General features: G+C 42.3%; 3 protein-coding genes across 3 annotated transcripts; 2 read left to right on the top strand and 1 right to left on the bottom strand.

Moving 5' to 3' along the window:
* The first annotated feature begins 212 nt into the window (after positions 1-212).
* LOC114449508 (phosphatidylinositol 4,5-bisphosphate 3-kinase catalytic subunit alpha isoform) lies at positions 213-11,225 on the top strand. The gene is made up of 21 exons (XM_028427233.1): positions 213-573; positions 1,300-1,715; positions 1,947-2,156; positions 2,253-2,503; positions 2,865-3,113; positions 3,318-3,403; positions 3,511-3,616; positions 3,922-4,074; positions 4,468-4,602; positions 4,790-4,914; positions 5,069-5,150; positions 5,286-5,450; positions 5,586-5,689; positions 5,891-6,062; positions 6,609-6,715; positions 6,973-7,094; positions 7,438-7,516; positions 7,716-7,886; positions 8,037-8,154; positions 8,242-8,393; positions 8,494-11,225. Exons 2-21 carry the CDS (start codon positions 1,364-1,366, stop codon positions 8,762-8,764), a joined length of 3,210 nt encoding a protein of 1,069 aa, XP_028283034.1. The 5' UTR covers positions 213-573; positions 1,300-1,363; the 3' UTR covers positions 8,765-11,225.
* A 348-nt stretch (positions 11,226-11,573) lies between these two features.
* kcnmb3 (potassium calcium-activated channel subfamily M regulatory beta subunit 3) lies at positions 11,574-13,944 on the bottom strand. Its single transcript, XM_028427502.1, has 4 exons — positions 13,825-13,944; positions 13,122-13,325; positions 12,594-12,768; positions 11,574-11,942 (listed from the first exon to the last, which is right to left on the bottom strand). Exons 1-4 carry the CDS (start codon positions 13,908-13,910, stop codon positions 11,574-11,576), a joined length of 834 nt encoding a protein of 277 aa, XP_028283303.1. The 5' UTR covers positions 13,911-13,944.
* Positions 13,945-15,329: 1,385 nt separating this feature from the next.
* Positions 15,330-22,491, top strand: LOC114450176 (major facilitator superfamily domain-containing protein 8-like). The gene is made up of 11 exons (XM_028428143.1): positions 15,330-15,447; positions 15,527-15,712; positions 16,347-16,409; positions 16,527-16,646; positions 16,891-16,970; positions 17,383-17,653; positions 19,558-19,631; positions 20,028-20,241; positions 21,142-21,264; positions 21,424-21,554; positions 22,411-22,491. Exons 1-11 carry the CDS (start codon positions 15,372-15,374, stop codon positions 22,489-22,491), a joined length of 1,419 nt encoding a protein of 472 aa, XP_028283944.1. The 5' UTR covers positions 15,330-15,371.
* Positions 22,492-24,519: the final 2,028 nt, after the last annotated feature.

The following is a 24,519-nucleotide window of genomic DNA, read 5'->3' as shown; positions in this document are numbered from 1 at the left end:
GGAAGAATTTGCTTTGGGCTCTGCATATGACTGTGTGCAGCAAAAACAAGGACACTTTTGGCAATGTTTTTTCCCTTATGTGGTCTTTGATGACATTTAATAAGACTTCATTGCCAATCGAGGAAAACAGTGAACAAGCGGTCTCCCGTGAATTCCCCAGTCTCATCTCATGACAAACTGCTTGTCCGCCAGCAGTGTGTGGGAGAGGGCGGTCCGAGATGATGAGCCTGCTAGCTGCAGCCCTCGAACAGGCTAGCCGTGTGTAGCTAGCGTGCTGCCTAACAGTGCAGTTTATTTTCGGGACAGCACGATGAAGAACATCATGAAGTATTACAGACTTATTCTAACACAACATACTGACAACATCACCGGGAGTTAGGGGCGTCGTTTCTCCGCAAAAGCGGGACTGTCCCAACCCCCGGTGTCTTTGGATGGACTAACACTAGAGCTAGCACCGCTGCTTGAGACTTTCCGAGCGGGCACGGATGGGATTTCCTCTGCTAGCCGCGGCTAATGATTGTGCTGGCTGACTAGCTTCCCGGCTAACCGGTTGGCGTTAGCCGACTGACACAGGTAGCTGCATATTTGTTTTGTCGTTTTCTCTGCTGTGTGTTCGCTTCTGCTGGTTGTTGAAACAGAAATCCAGTTACCCCCACTACAAGTGTCGCGTCCTCTTTGTTACAGTAACGTCAGACTAAAAGCAGCCTATGTATGAGGCGAGATTTTCATGTAGCAAATGACATTGATCTGCTTAGTGAACTTGGCTAGCACGGTTAGCTAGCTCGCTAACAAGAAACAACGCATTGCTAAAGTTAAACTACAACATCACAACATCTCAAACTAGTCGAAGTGACTCAAGTCAAGCCCTGGCTACAAGTTGTACCTTAGCTGCGGTAGACACGTTTAACTAATGTGTGGGTGTTAGCTGTTTGCTAAGAAGTTTGTTTACATGGATTTTGAAGTCGATTGACATCACGACATGTTTCAGTTTCGGTGAGAGAATTGAATTTGCTGAAGTGAACGTCTTTCCACCGATGGATGCGATTATGAGTTCTAAAATACTTTGGTTAGTTTGTGATGTGACAACATAAGTTACCGTTAATGACATCTTCAAATTGTGTCAGTTACGAAAGTGTTGCAACCACCTATCTGATAAATTGAATAAAAGTAACTTCACATAATGTTATTTGTTATTTTTATCATAACTGAATTTTATAATGAATTACTATAAGCATTTTGCGTTATTGTACACAGGTCATGGACTCTTAATTAACAATTAATTTGCCTTCTTTCTCACAGTTGGTTGACATCGGGCATCTGGTAATTACTGGCCTCTGAATAGAGCAGATCTGCTGGCACAACCATGCCTCCCAGACCCTCCTCAGGAGAACTATGGGGGATGCACTTGATGCCCCCCAGCATCCTTGTGGATTGCCTTCTTCCAAATGGCATGATTCTCACATTGGAGTGCCTCCGGGAAGCCACGCTGATCACAGTCAAGCATGAGCTTTTCAAAGAGGCCAGGAAGTACCCTCTGTACCATCTGCTGCAGGAGGAGAGCTCCTACATCTTTGTCAGTGTCACCCAAGAGGCAGAGCGGGAGGAGTTTTATGATGAGACCAGGAGGTTGTGTGATCTTAGGCTTTTCCAGGCCTTCCTTAAAGTTATTGAACCAGTAGGCAACAGGGAAGAGAAAATTCTCAACAGAGAGATAGGTATGCTTCTACACTTGTTTTCACTGTTATCAAACCACCTGCCATACTCCACAGTGATGTAATGTAACAGCTGCTAGCCCTGACAGTATCATTGTCCATAATGAGCAGGGATTAACACAATACTGTTGTTTCATATACACATTTACACTATAGTTCACACATTTGAAATGTGTCTTTTGTTCTTGACAAAAACAATTCAGGTTATTTACTACAGATTGTTTTTGCTCATAGGTTTTGCTATAGGAATGCCCATATGTGAGTTTGATTTGGTGAAAGACTCAGAAGTGCAGGACTTCAGAAAGAACATTTTAAATGTTTGCAAAGAAGCTGTGGACCTCAGAGACAGTAACGGACCCCACAGTAGAGCTTTGTACGTCTATCCCCCCAATGTAGAATCCTCACCCGACCTACCCAGGCACATCTACAACAAGCTAGATAAAGGTGAGCAGCACATGTGTGTTGTATTTAAATCAGTTTGCACTTTTATATTTGTTTCTTTTTACACCACATTTGTCTTTGTTATTTTCTTCCCCGCAGGTCAAATCATTGTGGTTATTTGGGTCATTGTTTCTCCCAGCAATGATAAACAGAAATATACCCTGAAGATCAACCATGATTATGTGCCGGAGCAGGTGATCGCAGAAGCCATCCGTAAGAAGACACGTAGCATGCTGCTTTCTCAGGAGCAGTTAAAGATGTGTGTGCAGGAGTATCAGGGAAAGTACATCCTCAAAGTCTGCGGCTGCGATGAGTACTTACTGGAGAAATACCCTCTGAGTCAGTACAAGGTAATCTAATTTAATCTTAGCCTTGCTGCATCTGATGCTACTGTACTTAGAGGAGAGGATCAAATCCACTTCACATCAAATTATCATCCAGCAGAAATGTGTTTGACTGTCATGGCATGAAATGGAATTCATGAGAAGGTGCTCTGCCAGTTAAAGGTGCTGATTCAAGAAAAAGATCATGCACATCTCACTGTATAAGCAAAGAGTGCAGAGTGTATCTGTTGCTGTTTTCGAAATTCACATCATTCACACGATGATAATCCTAGAAAATGTACCAATAGTTTCTAAATGTCAAATGGCATGACTAACATAGAAATGTCACATCGACAGCTACTTCAAAATGTCACTTTCTCTTTGACAGTACGTGCGCAGCTGCATCATGCTGGGAAGGATGCCCAACTTGATGCTAATGGCAAAGGACAGCCTCTATTCCCAGCTGCCAATGGACAACTTCACCATGCCGTCATATGCAAGGCGAATATCAACAGCAGCACCATACATGTGCAATGGGGAAACGGTCATCAAATCTCTATGGACTATCAATGGGACACTGCGGATCAAGATCCTGTGTGCCACGTATGTCAATGTCAACATCAGAGACATTGATAAGGTATTCTTGTGCTCTCAATACTTTGTCATGTTAATAACTTCTGCTTCGTTTGTAGTTTGACTGAAATATAATATAATAACATCATAGAACCATGGAGGCCGCACAGTGTCTCACTGTCTTTCAACAGTTAGAAAAGCCTTCATAGAAATATCTCTGACTCAGAGCAGTTGATGTACAAATCTGCCGTTCTTGTTGTTGCATTAGATCTACGTCAGGACTGGGATATACCACGGTGGAGAACAGCTGTGTGACAACGTCAACACACAACGCGTGCCCTGCTCAAACCCTAGGTAATGTATAATGAAGAACAGCTTTATATATATATATATTGGGTTGAGCTCAGTGATGATGACGTGATCGCTTATATAGTTAGTTCTTTTCTTCTTGATGATTCCAGGTGGAACGAGTGGCTGAACTACGACATGTACATTCCAGACATTCCCAGAGCTGCCCGACTCTGTCTCTCCATTTGCTCTGTAAAAGGGAGGAAGGGAGCTAAAGAGGTTAGTAGTGACATTCAGTATCAGTGCTAATGCTTCAGATTTCACATTTCGTTACACCTGGTACATGGTAACAGTAGGTAGCAGCTAGTGGGCTAATTTTGTTAGAGATCTATTATCAGGTGGTGTAGTGTGAAATCTAAAACATTTCTTATTCAAAACATAGTGGATGACACGATCTGTTTTTTGTCCTCATCATTAATAAGCAAATTCCATGTGCCTCCTGCCACGCACGTACCCGTGCCTTAGCCCCGAGCAACCTTTCTAACTATTTTCATATGTATTGTTTGACTGGTGTTTTCCTGTAGGAGCACTGTCCTCTTGCCTGGGGCAACATCAACCTGTTTGACTACACCCACACACTCGTAGCAGGGAAGATGGCGCTCAACCTGTGGCCTGTCCCACATGGCTTGGAAGACCTGCTCAACCCTATTGGTGTCAGCGGCTCTAACCCCAACAAGGTAAAGTGCACATCAGCATTTTGAAAAAAACATCTCTCTGCTTATAAGCTTGAGTCCACAAAACTGCATAAAATGTTTGTTTTGAATATTTCGTAATTCCATGGACCATCATGAAGATTGAATTTTTGCACAACACAGTAGAATTTCCCAGCCATTTCAAGCTTTTCACATGTGTTGCGCTTGCACCAGCCACTGACCTCTAAGCCACATGACCCAGTTTTAATAGGGCTGTCACAACCTGTACAGTTTCAGAGCTGGACGTAAGCCGCCTCGATTTAAGCAAACAAGCTTCTTATCCCTCTTAATTAATTAATCATTGACACAGGCACCTTTCTTTGATTACAGTAAAGACCTTGAATGAACTTTCCCCTTCCACACTTTCTAAACATGCAGGAAACCCCTTGTCTTGAGCTGGAGTTTGACCATTTAAGCGGCCCTGTCAAGTACCCTGATATGACCACCATTGAGGATCATGCAAACTGGAATATATCCAGAGAGCTTGGCTTTAATTACTGCCACACCGGTTTGGTAAGATACTAAGCCTCGTTTGTTTTGTTTTGTTTTGATTTGTTATGATGTGTCACAACTAAGATTAATCATGAGATCTGAATTTCAGCACAGCTTATCTGTGGAAAAATGTCATTCACATATTGGGCTTGATGTGACATCACTTTAAGTGGAATCTGTTAAAACCCTGTCTTATGTGGTGTCATAGCCTAACAGACTGGCTCGAGACAACCCCCTGACTGACAGTGACAATGAGCAGCTACGACAGGTGTGTAACAGAGATCCGCTGTCTGAAATCACTGAGCAGGAGAAAGACTTTCTGTGGAGGCACAGGTAATCCATGTGTGGTTTTACTATATTACATGGTTTGTTTGACAGAGGTCCTTTTGGATTAAATTGTTAGCAGACATTTACATTTTACACTAGAGTGTATGTGTGGCTGATATAAAGATTTAGCACAATGTGTCCTCACCCTAAATTATTTCAGACACGACTGCATCAATATGCCAGAGATCCTTCCCAAGATCCTCCTCGCTGTGAAATGGAACTCCAGAGATGAGATTGCACAGGTAGGCTCAAGTTTCTGCTGCTGACACGCCTTCTGGTTTGAATCCTGGTTTTAAAAACCGATTGTACACTGATGCATTATAGGGATGTTTAAAATTGCCACAGTACTGAAATATGATTTTATTTTTTCATTTCAGATGTATTGCCTTTTGAAGGACTGGCCTGCTATCAAGCCAGAACAAGCCATGGAGTTACTGGATTGCAACTTTCCTGATCCTATGATCAGAGAGTTTGCTGTCAAGTGCCTTGAAAAATACCTAACTGATGACAAACTCTCACAGTACCTTATTCAACTGGTTCAGGTACGTCGCGTCCCCGCGTAGCTGTTATAAATAAATGCAGAGAACAGTGTGAAGGTTTTTCATTGTGGCATGTTGTGGTGATAAGTCAGATGATGTCTCAGCGTTATTGAAGTTATTTTCTGTGCCTGTTCGCAGGTTCTAAAGTACGAGCAGTATCTTGATAACCCACTTGCACGCTTCCTGCTGAAGAAGGCATTAACCAATCAGAGGATAGGACATTTCTTCTTCTGGCATTTAAAGTGAGTTCATTTTAAAAGGTCGTCTTTCGGGACAATCGTGCTGTTTGTATGTGAAAGATTTAACTGTTTTAATGTCACCTAACTGGTATGAAGTAAACATCTGACGTCAGTCCATATTCTGAGATGCGTGTTTATATTTCTGGAGGGGAGCTGTGATCATTTTCCATCAGGGTGCAACCTCTTTTTTTTTTTCTTATGAAGGTCAGAGATGCACAACAAGACAGTGAGCCAGCGGTTTGGCCTGCTGCTGGAGTCATACTGCCGGGCCTGTGGCATGTATCTGAAGCACCTGAGCAGACAGGTGGAAGCCATGGAGAAGCTCATCAATCTCACTGACCTCCTCAAACAAGAGAAAAAAGATGAGGCGCAGAAGGTAATCTGACAGCTGCCAGATGTTAGTTCTGATCATTTAAATTGTTCAGTTTAATCTTGATAACATCTGGACCAGGCTGGATACCGAAAAGCCACAATACAGTGTTTGATAGCTACCTAACTAGAAACACAAAGTAGAGAGTTTAGAAATTAAACTCCATTTGAATGCAGCCACTACCCAATAGTGGTTATGGTAACTGGCTAAACAGTGTATTTGTTAGCCAGCTAACAAGCAATGCCAGTGGCCATAATGTAATGAGCAGTGCCTAACTGCCCAGCACTGTTCCAGTTGTTGTTTTAGATTACATATAGGTGTATCACTTGTCAATGCCAAAGCTGTGAGCCTCCAACATGGCCAGCAGATGGTGTGTGTCATTACCTAAAGGTCCTTTTTGGAGTAGCATTACCTCATTGTGAGAGGTACAAAATTTTGCTGAAGCACAGCAGCACTAGGTTGACAATATTGCTGCATGTTTACCAGACATATTCTTCTGGCTGCTCAGCACCAAGATATTAATAACTGAGGAATTTGTTTCTCTCCTCCAAGGTTCAAATGAAGTTTCTGGTAGAACAGATGAGAAGGCCTGACTACATGGATGCACTGCAAAGCTTCACATCTCCACTAAACCCAGCACATCAGCTGGGTAACCTCCGGTAAAAATCACTTCCCTCTTATCTCATTCTGTCCTCTCAAACGGTTAGCATTTAAATTCAGTTCCCTGTGCAGGTGTTGCTTTTGCCTTTTCCTCTTTAAATATTACCATGTGTGAAAAAAGTAGAGATGGTGTGTACATTTAAGAACATGATGTACTCACAGCCTGTATAGTCAAGGCTTGTGAGGACAGCTTTGGTTTTCAAGAATCTACTGTCTTTCCTGTATTTGTAGCCATTTAAATGCGTTTGTGTTTCAGCCTGGAGGAGTGCAGAATAATGTCATCAGCAAAGCGACCTCTGTGGCTTAACTGGGTAAATCCAGATATGATGTCCGAGCTGCTCTTTCAAAACAATGAAATCATTTTCAAAAATGGAGATGGTGAGTTCTGTCCAGATGTTCCCTACATATATTTCTCATACCACCTCTCTATAGCTGACCAATCCTGCCTTTCTGTCTCAGTTAACACAGACACACACTTGTTGAGTATGCAGCACAATCATGGTACACAAACATATCCCAGCCTTAGCGCTTCACACCGTTAGAACAGCGCAGCATTTGAATCACACTTTACTGCAGCTGCTTTTGCAATTTGCTGCACCGTCTCTGACCAACCTGACTTTGAAGGCTCTTCTCCATAATGCATCAATGAGATGATCAAAGCAGCTGAGCAGCTAATATTCACTTCACTGTCATCCGCCTCCTTGTCTCTTTCTACCTCCAGATCTGAGACAGGACATGCTGACACTGCAGATCATTAGGATAATGGAGAACATCTGGCAGAACCAAGGCCTTGATCTCAGGTAGGCTCCTCACTCCAGTGTGACAGCAGGGATGCAGGTACACATTAACAGGCACTGGACCTTTCATGTTCTGCTCTCCACACCTGAATGCAGATTAGAGGCAACCCCTCTCAGCCACCTCAGGTCGTCCATTATAAAGTCCATTGCTGCTGTCTTCAGTTTTTTCTGCCTCTCATGTTTTCTGTCTTTCCGCTCTCAGGATGCTGCCATATGGCTGTCTGTCAATTGGTGACTGTGTGGGTTTGATCGAGGTAGTGAGGAACTCTCACACCATCATGCAGATCCAGTGTAAAGGAGGCCTAAAGGGGGCGCTGCAGTTCAACAGCCACACACTGCATCAGTGGCTGAAGGATAAGAACAAGGGAGAGATGTGAGTCACATAAAAGAGGGACTGATACTGCTCTTCTGTCTTATGTGTGGAGCAGAAGTGTTAATATGAAGACCTCCTTTACAATGACCCCTGCACAAATCGACAGAATCATCTCTAATCTATGTAATTTCTATTTGTTTGCTGTCTTAGGTACGACCAGGCCATAGATCTGTTCACACGGTCATGTGCAGGCTACTGTGTAGCCACGTTCATCCTGGGCATAGGTGACAGGCACAACAGCAACATTATGGTCAAAGATGATGGGCAGGTAAAAACGATATTCTTGTTTTATTTTGTAATTCATTCTCTGTCTTTATTAATAATTTAATGTATTATTTTTGTTGTGTGTCCACAGCTGTTCCATATTGACTTCGGGCACTTCCTTGACCACAAAAAGAAGAAGTTTGGGTACAAGAGAGAACGTGTTCCCTTTGTGCTCACACAGGACTTCTTGATCGTTATTAGTAAAGGCACACAAGAGTGCACCAAAACAAGGGAATTCGAAAGGTAACAACAGTAACAAACACAAGTTCATTGTATTTTGAAAAACTAAAAATGACCAGTAACTTACTGAATATAACAAATCTTTTCCTCCTCTCCCCCGTAGGTTCCAGGAGATGTGTTATAAGGCATACCTTGCAATCCGGCAGCACGCCAACCTCTTCATCAACCTCTTCTCCATGATGCTGGGCTCAGGTATGCCTGAGCTGCAGTCATTCGATGACATTGCTTACATCAGGAAGACCCTTGCTCTGGACAAATCTGAGCAGGAGGCTCTTGACTACTTCATGAAGCAGATGAACGACGCCCACCATGGCGGCTGGACTACCAAGATGGACTGGATCTTCCACACAATTCGCCAGCATGCCATGAACTAAGGAAAGAGGGGAGTAAAGAACTGTGGCATCAGCAGCACACTAAGAACCAAAAGAGTAGTGAGGAACATTATTTTCCCCAAACACCAAGGCCTGCTTAATATCTGCCAGCATGGGACTCTGAAACATTATCTGCCAGCACATCACAAAATGAGGATGCTCAGTAGAGCCTGTTTCAGGGACAGAATGCCTAAATGCTCCTGTTTTCACAGGCATCAGAAACTCGTCTCCCTGCATTATGAACTTGAGAAGGCAGGGTGGAGTTATATTTCATCGTTCGTCTTCATAGGAACTCAACCAGTGTAAAGGACCTCAAAAGCACTGGCCTTTGTGAGAACCAACAATGGACAAATTTTATTTTTTTAATTCCTTACAATACATCAGCATTAAAAGAGGAGAATGATGAAGTGGTACCATGAGCACAGCTGGGGCTTTCTAAGGATGACCTGACCTGAGGGCAAACTATGATTTCTACTACCTATTTTAAACTAATGAAGATAGGGTGTGGGGGGAGGCGAGGGTTTATTAGCACATACAGCCAGACTGGTGTTCACCACCTCATGTTAAATGAAAGGACATTGAGCCGGCAAGTGCTCACAACTCATAGTTACACAAACACTCAACAACACTCTCTAGGACTTTCAGCATTTACACTTTGGAGCAAATGAAATAATTGTGTATTTGTAGCCTACCATAACATCATCTGTTTAGAAATCATGCCAGATAACTGACTTTTTGTACAGCAGTATATCCTTATACTTGTATGCATTCAGTGCACATATTCCTTTGAATCTATTTTCTACTGAGCCAAAGTAATAGATGTATAACCCCACTACTCAGCAGTCTTATTGTTAAAAAAAAGAAATAGTCACTACTATTCCAAGTTGCGTGTGTACTCATAGCACTGATCTCTGCAGTATTTGTTTTTGTTTTGTCTTATCAGTATTATTGTGTGTCACTGTCATATGATGAGGCACAAACCTTCATCGTCCACCCAACACAGATGGACAGCAGAAAACCTTTCTGATGGCCACCTGTGTTAATGTATGATATGTTTTTTTTTCTTCATTCAGCTTACACAGGAAGGTGAAAAAGATGTGTGTTCATTTTGTGTGCTGTACTGTTACACTATGCAAGATGTGATCCCAACCTGTGCTGTATAATGCAAAAAAGGCAGAGAGAACCACATCTCCCCTCCAACAAAGACTTACAAACAGTACATGGAAGAAAGAAAAAAAGCACAATGCTGCCGTGTAACAGTATCGTCTACTTCTTCCCAGCAAAAAGAACTGTTAAAAAAAAAAACACTATGGGTCCCTGCCTTTTACTTCCCCTAACCAGGCTTCTAACTTAACTTTGGAGCTTTAATCTAAGCCATCTGTAAAATGTCTTGCGTTTCTCCTCAGTGACAGACTCTGTCCTCAGATTTACTACATTGTGACATCCAGGTAATCAAAAGTTAACTGAAGTGATATTTTTCAAACCTTCCAAGTGTCTTTCTTCCCCCTCCACTCTGTCCTGTGATTGTTGCACTTGTGTGCAGAGGAGTGAGAGTTGCTGCAGGTCTGATCACTGCACATGCATAAAAAGTCCGTAAGTGTTGTAGCTTTACTACATGATACATAAACAGGACGGTTTTTCCCAGAGTCTGCCTGTACAGTCATGGTTCATGTTTTCTGTACATGAGTCAGGACGTAGAAACCGATCCTACTGAGATGCATGTGCTTCTGTACGGGATACAGAGCAGTGGGCTGGACCCCAAATAAGACGACTAATCCCCATGTACCTTATAGAAGAATCATCTAAATGATTCTATTTCCCTTTGTACTTGCTATGGTTGTTTTGTTTCTCACACTGCATTATGCATGAGGTCCTCAAATATCTACTTTTTTTGTTGTTTGACCTGATGTTGTTTACTTGAATTTCATGTATAGAAATGACCTTGTTACTTGTTTTAGGTACAACAAAGTCACAATGAAGGCAACAGATACTGCTACTACATGTGCAAAATGCTTTCCTTGAGTAACTACAGAGGTAATATATTTTTGTATTTTTAAATGTATACCAACTCACATATGTAACTGCTAACCAAAAAAAAAACCCAGAAAAACATACAAAGGAATCACACACAACATGCACCATCCTCATTTAAAGTCCAGCAGCGTTTAAAAAGGATGGAATGACAAAGCAGAGGTAAATGAAGGACAAGGACTTGATGCTGTAAAATATCTTCACATGAAGTGGAGACCTCCTGCCCTGAATGAAAACGTGTGTAAGCACAGTAAGGAAGAAAAAAACCTACCCTGCATGTTTTACAAGGAACCAGACTCATGTTATCTATCCATCTGTATATATCATTAAAAAAGCTCTTCAATTACTTGTTTTAACCTCATATGACCATGTCTGATAAGAGACTGTATGCATTCATTTATTGTGCTGTTGAATAAAACATTTCCCCTATCTACACAAGTTTATTAGGCAACGTTATTATTACATTTTTATACTGAGTTTGTCATTATGGCACGTGGAAACCTTCAGAAAGTGATGATGAGGAAACATTGAAAGTATGGGCCTGAACAGTAAGGGATCCACAGTACTCCACTGTTAGAAACCAGAGACCTGCTGCTGTCCATGGTGGATAATCCAAACCTTCAGGATTGTCTCTTTAAAAAGTTTCAGGTTCCTGTGAGATTAGAATTATGTCCATTTTGTCCAAAATTGATTTTACATATCAGCCCTGGTTTATGTTACACACCAGTCACATGATTACAAATGTAATATGTGGTATGTTGCAGGGTACTTGCTGGATATGTCATGAAGGAAATTGCATGCTGGACCTCCGCAGGAGTCTGTACAACTTGTACTGAGTGTATCTTGAAGGCAGCCTGCCCTTTGTGGTCTCATTGCACACCTCAGAGGACAGATTGGCCAGGCACTGTGTCAGCTTCACAAGGCCCACCAGCAGAGCTCCCCCACCCAGCATCAAACAGGGCCACAGCAGCGCCAGCAGAATCTTCCTCAAAGTGTACTTCTTGTTCAAGATGACATGGCTTGGGTGTCTGTTGGTGTCACTGAGGCAGCATGAGGTGCTGCCCAGATGACTGTCCAGGCTGCTTTTCAACTTTTTGACCTCATCTTGAAGTGCTTTTCTGTCCATTTGACATTTTGGTATGTAGAAACACTGAGCAAAGAAAGAGAATGAGATTTGAGTGTCATTTTTATCAAGTGACCTGCTTGTTACAGTTGGCAGCACTGATTGCAATCAGTGAGACAAGCTGCGAGGGCATTTTTTGAACATTTGTTGCACAAAATTTTATTCAGTGATTCTGAATGAAAGAGAATTGCAGTAAAGGGAGCATCTCCCGATGATACCTGCTGACTTATGAGGCTGCTTTTCCATCCTGTCAGTCAGTCCTGCATAGTTACATACATTTAACAGTCTCTCTGAACTCCTCAGGAGGTCATTTCTTCCTGTAGCTGTAGTTTCTTTTTCTACTTTAGTTTAAATTTGAAATAGAATTAACATTTCCTTACACAGTCTTATGAACTGTTAAGTGGATTTCCCCTTGGGGAGCAATAAAGAGGTGATTCAGTTTCTCAGGTCCCTTGTCTGTGGTGTTACAGCCATAATGGTTATTAAAGATTATTCTGTGTCTTGACAAGTAAAATTAAGACCCACCAAAACTACTACAACCAGTCCTACATGTCAGAGTGCTCCAGATTCAGTCTGCTCCTCCTCTGCAGTCGACGAGCTATACCCTGTCTGAAGCAGATCCAAACCTGCTATAAGGTGAATTCCTGAAACCTGGAATTTACTGACATAAATCCCTACCTCAGTCCCGAGGAGGACTGTCTCCTCATCAAAGTGGAGAAAAGCCTCCTGATTGGAGGCAGTGAGGTTAACCATCACCCTCAGGCAGGGCACTGTGCTCACACCTCTGCAGTCCACCCACTCCTCTGGGATGTCAGTCTGCCTCAGCACACAGTCCACCTGGCCCTCCCAGTTACTGCAAGACAACCAGTGGGTGGAGGTTCAGAGAGGCCTGGCCTATGCTGTCAGAGAGGCTCTAATTGAAAAATTTCAAATACAGGATGGAGTGTCATGTAATTTTGTACAAACTGTAATCATGCCCAGAGAAGGAAGGATTCCTAAAAGCTTCAGATATAAACTGGGTTTGATTCATCCTAACAAAGTTTTATGTGAAACAATATTGAGGGTCTGTGAGGTCAAATGTCCAACATTTTTGAAAACATTTTGTCTTTTAGCTGTTGACATTTTTAATGACATAAACAAATGTATCATATGATTTAGTGCTTTCACATCATCCTCTCCAGCATGATCAGACTGGCTGCAGCGTACCTGTTTATGTAGGGTTTGACCACAGTGATGCCAACCACAAAGAACATGAGCACTGAGAAGGCCATCATAGTGAAGCCCAGCAGGATGGCTCTGTCCTCCCCGACACTTGACACCGGCATCTGGGTCCAAGCTCCCTGCCCTTCGCGGCTATCTGCTCCTCGACAGCACTCATGCTCCTGTACTACCGTTGTGTTGAGGAGCTCCCTGTGTCTCAAAACAAAGACACACCAATGCATGCATGGATGTAACCAGACTTTACTCAACATCCTGCATACATTCTGCCCCATAATTATTTAGAAATACAAAAAATAAAATAAAAATCTGAAGAGACTCAGGTCATTAGAAAACCCTTATTCATGAGTCAAGTCTTATAAACATGGATCCTACATTTCCCATGATTCATTATGAAATACATTTCTATTGATCTTTGGAAGTCATAACCCTAAAGACATCATCAGGGTTGTTTTGCTTCCACAGAGCCACACACAGCAGTTTTCTTAGACTAATATTCTCCAATGTAGGATCAGCTAAGTGAATTTAGTCAATGCAAATCTCAGATCTATGCATGTGTTTTTTTTTACAAACCCAGTGGGCCCCTATATAGTGTGGATAAGCCCTATTTAAATTCAGCAGTGTTTTTCTTCCTAATGAACTCCCAGCAGTGTTTTCAGAAGTCCTGCTGCCAGGCCCGGCCCACTCTTACCGTGTCTGCCGCCTGCGAGCACCATGCAGGTTGATGTTAATGGGGATGCTGAACGACCTCCGGGAAGAAGCTGCATTCAAGAACATGCCCACTTCTATCCTGGCCCCCTCCCAACCTCAAAAAGTATGTATCAACCTAACAAGCTCCTCGCTATCTGAAAGTCAAATGTCCTTCTGCAAACAGACGATCATCTCATACCTCCAACAGGGCGCCTGTGTGAAGCGTGGCGACTGGCTGAGTGGACTAGATTGCAGTTTATTCACCAGGGAACTTCCTGTTGTTTACCCAGGCTCAAAGGTGAGTTCAACAACACCTTCCATACTCCTGTGAGTTTCTATAGAAACCACCTCAGGTAAGGCAGGTAGGATGCTAATGGCCTCTCAGAGGGCCTGTGACGCTCAGCTGCAGCAGCTTGTCATGGAAAAGCTGAGCCAGATGAGTGTCTTCTTGATTAATTTTAAACACAGAATGAAACAACAGGCTGACACTGCACTGGTGAGTACAAACTATAGGAAATCATTCAGAGAATAAAGTCACTATTGGAAACCAAACCATCCATCACACACACACACACACATACATATAGAAGAGATACTGACCCAAACAAATGAGTCCTCCGTCTTTTCATGGCCCGTCGAGCTCTTCTCGGATTACCTGGACACTGTGTGTGCAAGGTGCTGAGCAAGTTTATATGTGTTATTCAAACAATTCAAATGCCTTGTATTATTCATGGGTTGCTGAAAAACATATGGAGGTATTAACTTGGTGACAGTTCTGTTTAATATAACAAGCCCAAGGCTAGGAACAGCACAGCAGCCTGAAAACAGAGCAACCACTCAACAAAACAGACAGCAGTGTCATACCTAATATATTCAGTATTGAATACAGCACAGTGTTAATACCATATTTACCTTTATCACATGCTCCTCTGTTAAAGCTCCATATTCTGGGGAAGTGCAATCATTGTTTATCTGTTATATTTTATTCCCTTTTAATTTTGTGACTCTGTGATGTATTATATTTGTGAACTGGAAAATGGAGCATTTAAAAATAAGCAACTTTCATCTGTAACTTATGTGGGCAGATAGGCCAGGCACACTTTTACACAGGGTCGGTGGGAGCAGTGCTTTTGATGAAACTGAAGGAAAGAAGATTAAAAATGCATAAAGCTCGAGATATTTTACCTCACCTGGTAACCTGAGACATTGCCTTGACCGTGAGGCCGGCAGCATGGAGCTTCACTGCGGACGTGGACTCCATCTTTAACATAAATGCTTAAAAGATTGTCTAATTGGTTTAGATTGGGCCGCGCCATTTACAGAGCTGATTTATTATGTCTTGTTTTTCAGGCCTCACTTCTGCTGCAGAGGTTTTTCATCATCATGACCCTGCACAATAGAGCGACAAATTCCTCTGAATGTCTTGGCCTGCAGTTTTAAGTGGACACACGGCGTCTCCTGTTATCTGATTACGTCTCTGAAGAGCATTTCAGAACAACATGTGCAGACAGAAGTCAGTGCATAAAAGGCAGCGACTTACAGAGCACAATGGATAATCACAAAAAGAGGAATCTAACGTTTCTCACCATTGGACTGATATTCATGCTGAGTGGTATAGAGTATGGTAAGTTCATTATGGCAGCATTTGGTGAGAACACATCACAGCTGATTTAACTTCACTCATCCTTCCTTACTGGTCTCAGCCGTCATTTTGCCTACAATATGGAGGTATCTGCAGATTTTGGAGGCCCCACCTTACTTCCTGGGTCTGGGTCTGTCTGCCTTCAGCCTCAGTGGGCTGCTCACAGGTCCACTGTTTGGATTCTGGTCTGATCGGAGCAAAACTACAAAGTCCATCATCCTGTTCTCTAATCTCTTTGAGATCGCTGGTGAGTAGTCAAGCCACAAGACAAATCATGTGACAGGTTCATGTTTAGACTAATGCACTGAGTGTGTTCAGCTACTGTATTTAAACTGCAACTCATACTTAGGCTGTGTTTCCAGATGGGAAAATATGGATTATCATACCAGAAGCTTAAAATAATCATATTTTGGGACGAATTGTCATCCTGATTCCTGCTGCAGCCAATCTCCTTCAGTAATTATCACAGTTTAACTTTCACATTTGGTTGGAAGGAAGAACACGTCACCCTGTGTGGGGTGCAGGATGAGCTCCCCCACAGCGTTGAAAGCATTTTGAAGTAAAATATACTCTGTGATCAGCTCACAACGTCACCGGAGGCAGACTGGCTGGAAAGAAGACACATGAGAAGACCTCGTGATCAGTTTATACTGTGCAGACATGGGGTCTGATGTTGGCAACTTCAATTAAAACTATATGTAATTGAAAGGTCAAACTATTGTACATCATAAGGTTTTTTGGCACTATTGATCATACAGGTAGTAAAATTATTGTACAAATACAAACATTGTATATATTTATAACAATTATGCTGCTTGCAGTTAACACAGTACTGGCTAATATTAATATGATTCACATGTTATTTTTTGTCCTTTGTGTAGGTAACTTCATGTATTTTATTGGATATTCAAAGTGGCTCTTATTGTGCAGTCGGCTTGTAGCAGGTGACACACACACAGACACACACACACGCATGTCATTAACCAGTTGAGTCCTAGCACTGTAAATGTGGGTTAAACGTGGTTTAAAGGTGTAACAGATCGATATTGTTCTCCTCTCAGGTGTGGGTGCTGGAGCTGGCTCCTCCATTTTTGGTTTCCTGACTCGGAGCACTCGGCCTGAGGAGCGCGCTGGTATCTTTGCTGCCATTATGGCCTGTCGACAAGCTGGCCTTCTTGTCGGTCAGTCCCCCCCCACCCCACACTTCACCCTTTCTCCTCTTAGCAGAGTAAGACAGGTGTCATTTCACAACTCTCCACATACCTCCTCTGTCTGCTGAGAGAAATCAGATATTGCAATGTCTTCTTTGATGTTCAGTTTTAAACTGTGAGGAGACATTCAATAAAATCACTAAAGGTGTAGGCTGCTGTTTCCACACATCCTCCATTCGTCTCATCTTAAAAGCACTTCCTCCTGTCTCTCCAGGGCCGGCGTTCAACCTGTTCCTGCGGCTGTGTGATTTCAAACTGGGGCCCTTTGTTGTGAACAAGTATACGTCTCCTGGGGTAACAGCATCCAGATAATCAGTTAATCTAAGGTTCTCCGAAAGACTCATGAATACAGAAACAACTCACAGAAATAGTCACTCTACATTCTGTGTTTTTTCTGCTTTATTCTCCTCTTGAGTTAGAAGAATACAAAACACCTGCAGCTACACTCAGGCCTGTAACAACCTGCATCGATCTATTTCCATCTCATGAGTGTGCCAGAATAAAACACCTGTAGCACAGATATAGCTTAAAATGAGATGTACTACAACGCTTGCTTCCAATTTTCCATTTCAATGGAAACCCTGAATGCCTCCCTTGATTATACTGTACCAGTTTTTTTCTACATAAATGGAAGACTTTATATCTCCTGATACTCCACCAGGATCTAATATCTTTAAAAATATGTATTTGTTTCTTTTCCCTTCAGATCTTCATGTGTCTGCTGTGGGTGCTGCTCCAGTTTGTCGTCCTGGCTATGTACTGGGATGTACCACCCATCAGCTCAGAAGGGGGAGCCATGATGGTAGAAATCAAACAGGAGGAGGACGACGAGGTGGTGCCGCTGATGGCGACCGACGAGGAGCTGGTGCACACCTACAGAGCTGTCCAGTCCGACCAATTGGAGACCTCCACCTCGTCGGAGATGCAGCCTATCCATGGAGCCTCCAACCCTTTCAAAAACTTCAGCGCCAGCAGAGGTGAGCGAGCAGGTTTGACTGAGTGTCCTGAGTAATGACTGTCAGCTCATTTGTGGGGGTTCAGGTAGGAAGAGTTGCCACTGCCAATGCACATGTTTCGTATCTGCTCTATTGATTTCCTTGCCTTCACACACACACACACACACACACGCCTTCTATTCTCCTGGTCTGTCTCTGGAATTTTGTGCAGCATGTCAGATCAGATTCCCTGTGTATTGATTGGATGTGTGTGCTGGGGTCTGGTTTAAGTCAGTGTGTGTGAATGTATATATGTGATGTCAAGTGTCCTGCAGGATTAGTGTCATAGTAAGTTTACATGGGGATACAAGCAGTGATTGTGTACTGCTATTGATTATCTCTGTCTGTACTTTGTTACACTGTGTGTGCACGTGTGTATGTGGGTGCTCAGGTTTGTGTGTGTCAGAACTTCATATTGATTCTCTCACTCTTTGAAGATGTGGCAGAGGGATGGATAGCAGACTTCTTTTTTTATTGACTGGCTTGCTGTGGTTGACTTGTGGATGGAATCGAGACAGAATTGGTAATGTGGCCAACATTCTTCTCATTGATTGCTTTTTGTTCTGAAGAGGTTTCTACAATGGCACAATCTTGGCCAAAGGCCGGAGGATGTCTGCTCTGTCGTGTACAGTAGCAGTCACTGTTGGCCGTTACAGTGTGTCTGTATTCACTCTCTTGAATTATTGATCGTCCCCAGACTTTCTGTGTATCTGTGAGGAACCTTTGAAAATCAGGAGTATATTTCTCTTTCTTTCGTCTGGTCTTTTTTATTTCTGGTAGGGGTCATGAAATTTAGAGAAACACCTCAACAACAGTAAAAAAGTCAATGCACGTTTGCTTTTATTAACAACTGGATGAACTGCAAGCATGTAAATATATATATAATGAGATCTGGATACAGCCAATCATTTTCAAGATATCATCACACTGAAGTCTTGAACCTGCAGAAACAAACACAACATTTTTTATGTTGTTGAAGAACACAGTGACAGATCTTCTCATGTGGCACTTGGGCTTGTGGATAGACTGATTATAGTGGTGACATCATAGTCATGTGATCGCGCTGTAGTTGGTTTATTGCATTACATTGGCTTTTTACTTGAGATGATCATAGGCTTCAGTAATCGTGACCACAATTTAAGAATTTATGGGCTAATTTTAGTGATTTTCAAGATATTCTAACTTTTTTTCACCATTGTCTGAATCTTTTAAAGTCTTTACTACATATGAGTCTGGACAGACATGAAGGTAAGTCTGGTATCTTTTGGACTGAAAGCAAAGGTTATCACAGACTCAGTAACATTTTTAAACCCATATCTAAAATAATATTTACTTGTATGCAAGCCTTTTTCCACTCTGTATCTACACATACACACTTAATATTTTACATAAAATGAAAGCATGTAAATAATTTCACAAAGACTGAGATAGAGCTGCACCATAGTGGATGTCATGCTGTAATATCAAGCCATCCATTCAGCCATCTGGCATCTAAATCCAAATTTAGCAGCAGGCCCAGCTCTTTTTTCCTCCTCTCCAAGTCCATAAGGGAGTTTCGGTTCCAGGAAAAGCTGAATTTTGGAATTTATTAAAATATATATTTTTCATGTTTTGGACATGAAAAAGGCAGAGCTTATATCCAGCAAAAGAAATGGACAGTTTATTGGACTGAATAATCAACAGGACCAACCAGCCAGGATTCATCATGTCTGCCTTCTTCAAGGTTCAGACTGCTCAGACAGTCCAAGGCGTCTTTTCTCTTTAAAGTTCTTTATCTCAAGTTAGCTTGCAAATCAAAACTTTCAGTTTAATAGTAGCAGCCTGAGCTTGTTTTGTGGGTTTCTCTTTGGTTTTGGTGGTTGGCAGTCTATCTCCCTGTCTTTCAGAGTTCCTCAGAGAAGAGGTGGTTGTTCTGCTCACGGCTCAGTTCATCACTCTCTTCAATCAGACAGCGCTGGAGGTGAGAGCAGCTACCGTTAAGATCCATCAGCCTGAGTTTCCAAACATTTCTCACAATGTCAAACTGTTTGTTCTTCATCCACACTGAATCAGTCTGAGCCTTGCCTGGAAAGAGAAGAAAATAATCAAGTCTGGCTCAAAGTAAAACTGTTGGAACGAGTGCACATAATCAAGTCTGCAACATGAAAAATGAAGGGGCCTCATTAAACCCAGGCGACTGAACAGTCACACAGTGCTAACCTGCTTTATGTAATCATTTTCAAATAAAAACAGAAGCGTTCTTTTGATCTGGACTGTCTGAAGTCTTTGAAGGACTTAAAAGGTGCTCGCTAACAAGAATATCCTCCTCCACCTGTGACTGTTTGTCTAACTAACATGTTTGTTAAAAAATTCCCAGACCATGGTGACTCCTCTGACGCAGCGCCACTTCAGCTTTGGCGAGCTGGGCAACAGCCTGATGTACAGCCTGTGTGGGGTGGAGGTCATCCTGGGCTTCTTCTTCGTGCGCTGGCTGAGCAAGAAGGTGGCAGACCGCACCGTGCTGGCCGTGGGCCTGGTCATCTGCTGCGCCGCCTGTATCTGGTGCCTCATCTTCCTCTGCAACCCCCGAGGTGCTAACCTGCCTGTGAAAACACACCCAGACACACACACAGGCTCAAAACAGCACGTTTTGCAAGCCAAATCCTCTCTGTGTGACCAGGTTTGCTGTGTAGAGCACAGTGGAGCCATATTGGGTTACACACTGGCTGAGCTGAGAGTGCTCTGTAAGTGATATCATTCAGGCTCTGCTAGGCCAGCAGGAGATCATACAGGCAAACCGGATTCTGTATGTTCATGTTGGCCCGCGTCTGTTGCAGCTTGTCACATTTATCGCTATGATTATAAGTGACAGGTGCTGGTGCTGGTAGTGCCTGAGTACATATAAAAGGATTACTGTAATCTAATTAGAGAAAAATGCTATTTGTTAAAGCATAGGCTACATTTGTTCGCTATTTGTTACAGTTACAGCTAAAACAGCCAAACAAAGACATGATGCCTGAAAGACAGACACCTGGAGAGATGTGTATTTTTTATTTTTTTTTGCCTGGGCCACTCAGAAACATCCTTGACTGCTGAAACGATTATTGACTTTCAGCTCACGTGGGAACATCCAATAATTTGAGTGGGCAGGAATTCACACAAACATGTGCATGATGCAAAGCAGCAGAGAACAAAAATGGAGTGGCTGCCAGCTTGGCAGCGGCTTTGTTTTCAGACAGAGCCATCTCTGGTGGTGCCAGCCCATTTGTGGAGGGAAGTTAAAAACCGATGGAAGAGGGGGCTGCACAACTGAAGTATGATCTGTCACACTCTTTGAGTCATTATCACTGCATAAGAGAAGTAAAAAAAAGACAATAACTCCACCTGGATATGGGAGAGCTGATGTTAGATTACAGTAAATGTTAGCAGTACATTCTGTGTAATCTGTGGGCAAACTGTTGTAATTGATATCATCTTTCCATCTCTGCCAGGTGGTTATGGATGGGAGCTGTCAGCCTTCATCATCGGAGTGTTTCTGCAGCTGCTGGGGCTTCCCTTCGTGGCCGTGTCTCAGGTGTCTCTCTTCTCCAAAGTCACTGCTGAGAAAACACAAGGTTGGCTCATTTTACCTTGGCACCGCTCAACACGTTAAAACAACAGATTGCTTCTCAGTGTTTGTGATGCACAGAAGAAAATGACACATACTGAACTTTTACAGCCATATTTAAATGTGTGTAGATGAAAGTTTTTTTTGTGATATATCCAACCAACAGGATTTAGCCAAGGTGTCAGACGCTCAGTGGGGGGCCTGGCTACCATCTTGGGTCCTTTGTGGGCTGGAGGACTCACCGATAATTTGTACATAATGCTGGGCATGATGCTGGCTCTGCTCATACTCATCACAGTAAGTACAACAAAGAGTAGGAATTATTGCAAAAGTGTCTTTGTTTCTGCACTGACAAATTTACAGAGCTCCACATGTGCCAAAATGATGTCGAAAACATCGCAAAAATATTAAATTATTGCTGAGTATACGATCTTTAGTAACAATAGACAATGATGGGAACACTGTAGGAACATTGGGTTGGGATCATACTGTTATGATGCCATAGTATGCAGCATTGTATTATGATGTGCGAGAGACACCAAAGAGAGGGAGTGCACGTGAAAAAAAACAGCTTAACTTGATTAATTAGGCCAATTCTAATTAATTATCCACAACAGGAAGAAAGGCTTAATCAGGATATGATGGGAAATGATACTGTGCAGTCTTTACTTCAGACAGGTGAGCTGTCACACAGTTACAGTTAAATCACTTGTTATGTAGCTACAATTATTAGAAAGATTTTCTTTTTTCCAAACACCCAAAATTTAGCTTTTAATTAGTCAGAAACTCATTTTTTAACTGTACTAAAGAGGACAGAATTTTGCAGCATGTTTCTACAGTAGCTCAGAAAAGATGGTCAAACACTGACTCTCCAGAAGGCCTCATGTTTAAGCAGTAGCCTCTTTAAGTTCTTGAAGGGAGGGGGCACAGCTTCAGTCTGCAGCCTCTCAGGTCTGCAACCAGATCTTATGTGCTGATAAGAAAACTTTCTTTTTCGTGTTCGATCTAATGAGAAAAACAGTATCCACAGGCAGCACTTGTCAGTACAATCCTTAACTCAGCATGTCTTTGATAGACCCTTGCTTATTACTCGGTGCTCTTATTACTCGGTGCACTCTATTCTCTAAAGCCATTTCACGGTGTACATTTTCAGGTTATGATGGTGCTGTCCTATGAGCGCCTGACTGAGCCCAGGGTGGTGCAGTGTGCACAGAGCTCTGACAGCGGAGGATAGACCCGCCTATGGAGGCTAAAGACGGACAGAGGGAATGCCCTTCACTTCTGAGAGAATCAATACAAGTTTACTGCAGAGAAAAGAAGTCTATGAGTGCAGAATAAAAAAAAATGTTTTAAACACACACTGGACCTCAGAACCTGTAAAGAGGGGCTCACACAGGTAACACACTGTATATAGGCTGTCTCTGTTTATCAGCATTCATTACTATCAGACTATTAATTAAGCGTTACACAAGGGGGCACCATTGCCCTCATAGTGCATATTCAGAGTTGTAATTGAAGATGAAAGCCATTATTTTTAAACTGAACTATTTATATTCCCCTGTGTTGAAGGGGGGGGGGGGGGGGGGGGGGGGGGGGGGGTAAGAGCAGGTTTTACCATGTGACCCATGCACAGTTTTTTTTGTTTCTTTTTCTTCGTCTTCCTTCCTGTAAAGAATGAAACCTCTGTGAAAATGAACGAGTTGACACAATGAGTGCAGAAGTGGAGTTGTCAACATCTTAGCAGCTCCGTGTCAGCGTAGCTGAAAGAAGAAAGGGTCAGAGAGAGTGAAGCTTTAAAGATGTGTTGATGTTTTTGTAGCACTGGAATAAATCTAGACATTTAAACCTTGGATACAATTAATCCAGTTTGATGTTGTTATCTGAATCTGTTCCTCTACAGTCAAATTAAAACCAAATTTAAAAAGTTAATTATTCTTTTCTACCTTTTTTTTACTATAAGGGGGGATTTAAAGTTTAATTGCTTGTATCTATAATTCAAAGCCTGACAAGGTGTGAGTAGTGTACAGTCAGCTGTTCTTGCCTGTATTCTCCTCTAGGATGTGCTGTATGCTACATATCTGCTGTGTGAGGAGGGGGGCACTGCTGTAAGCAACATCAAGGCATTGTCGATTCCCTTTGTAGCAGTGAACGCGGCTTTGGCCAATCTCTGTGTTTTTGCATAATTGCAGATAAGGCTCAGTAACCTTTTCCAGTTTTCTACACTCAGCATGTGATGTTTGGCTTTTCCAGGGGCTTTTTGCCTGAAATGGAAATTCTAATCTCTAGGACTCAAGGACATAATATATATATAAGTATTTTCATGCCCCAATCAGCGTATTCAGGTACTTGACATTTTAAGGGAGATAACAGGGTGCACGAAATCAGGTCAAGCCTGAATTTACTCCCTTTGAATCTGCTCGCCTTTTCAGCATGATTCCTGATGCTTTATTTATGTATTTACTTGAAGGAATTCCAATACAGCAACCCAAAGATACACAAATAATGTTTTTCAATAGAACTTTACATAGGCATCTAAAAATACACATTATTTAAGGGTCCATTTGTTGCTTGCTTTGTTAGCACTGTGACCACTGGAGCTCATTGTAAGCTACCTTGGATGGATGTTGTTGCTTTGTATGACTTTTATGACTGCATGTTAGCGTTAATGTTTCCTTGTTTATATCCTATAACCTATTGTATCCTGTAATATATCCTATATACAGGCCTCTTGATATTATAAGAGTCTACCTGACCAACAACAATGCAGAGAGAGTCATACAGCCACTCCAGCCAAGGACACTGTAAATACACAAACAGCAATCCATACGCCTGCTTTCATATACAGTAGTGGTGGACTAGTGCAGTCCTCTGTGACAGCCTATATAGTCACACCCCTCCACCCCAGAAATGACATAAATAGAAAAGTCAGAGGCCTTGAGCTTTTATGTTAAGTATACCAGAGGTAGGCACACAGACGCACAAGTTATGAATTTTTAAAGGTACACAGAACAACCATTTGATGCAGGAGAAAACAATTATTTCCTTGAACCGTGGAGGAGACTGTGTCGCTATGGAGATGGGATTTTTGTGAGAGGTGAAAGAATGAAGCCAAAGATAAAATAATATTATGTAATTTGAGAGTGGAAACCCTGGTTACAGATGAAGGTGTAGTGGAGTGTAGTGGAGGCATGTGCATGCTGCTCGACTGAAGCTCCTTTATACTGTGGAGCAGGAACACACTACGTCTGTAAAGTTACTCAGT

Source organism: Parambassis ranga, chromosome 17 (genome assembly GCF_900634625.1).
Source record: "Parambassis ranga chromosome 17, fParRan2.1, whole genome shotgun sequence".
NCBI classification, from domain to species: Eukaryota; Metazoa; Chordata; class Actinopteri; family Ambassidae; genus Parambassis; species Parambassis ranga.
Note: the sequence above shows the minus strand (reverse complement) of the source record. Positions and strands in the feature narration are given on the sequence as shown.

Bases quoted from the DNA above. Each gene is read 5' to 3' on its own strand.
- LOC114449508 (XM_028427233.1), top strand. From the start codon at position 1,364: ATGCCTCCCAGACCCTCCTCAGGAGAACTATGGGGGATGCACTTGATG. The intron at 4,603-4,789 runs GTAAGATACTAA...GTGGTGTCATAG, and splicing joins ATTACTGCCACACCGGTTTG to CCTAACAGACTGGCTCGAGA. The intron at 5,451-5,585 runs GTACGTCGCGTC...GCCTGTTCGCAG, and splicing joins ACCTTATTCAACTGGTTCAG to GTTCTAAAGTACGAGCAGTA.
- kcnmb3 (XM_028427502.1), bottom strand. From the start codon at position 13,910: ATGTTCTTGAATGCAGCTTCTTCCCGGAGGTCGTTCAGCATCCCCATT. The intron at 13,326-13,824 runs GTAAGAGTGGGC...TTTGAGACACAG, and splicing joins GCTCGCAGGCGGCAGACACG to GGAGCTCCTCAACACAACGG. The intron at 12,769-13,121 runs GTACGCTGCAGC...GTTGTCTTGCAG, and splicing joins GTCAAACCCTACATAAACAG to TAACTGGGAGGGCCAGGTGG.
- LOC114450176 (XM_028428143.1), top strand. From the start codon at position 15,372: ATGGATAATCACAAAAAGAGGAATCTAACGTTTCTCACCATTGGACTG. The intron at 16,410-16,526 runs GTGACACACACA...TTCTCCTCTCAG, and splicing joins GTGCAGTCGGCTTGTAGCAG to GTGTGGGTGCTGGAGCTGGC. The intron at 21,265-21,423 runs GTTGGCTCATTT...TCCAACCAACAG, and splicing joins CACTGCTGAGAAAACACAAG to GATTTAGCCAAGGTGTCAGA.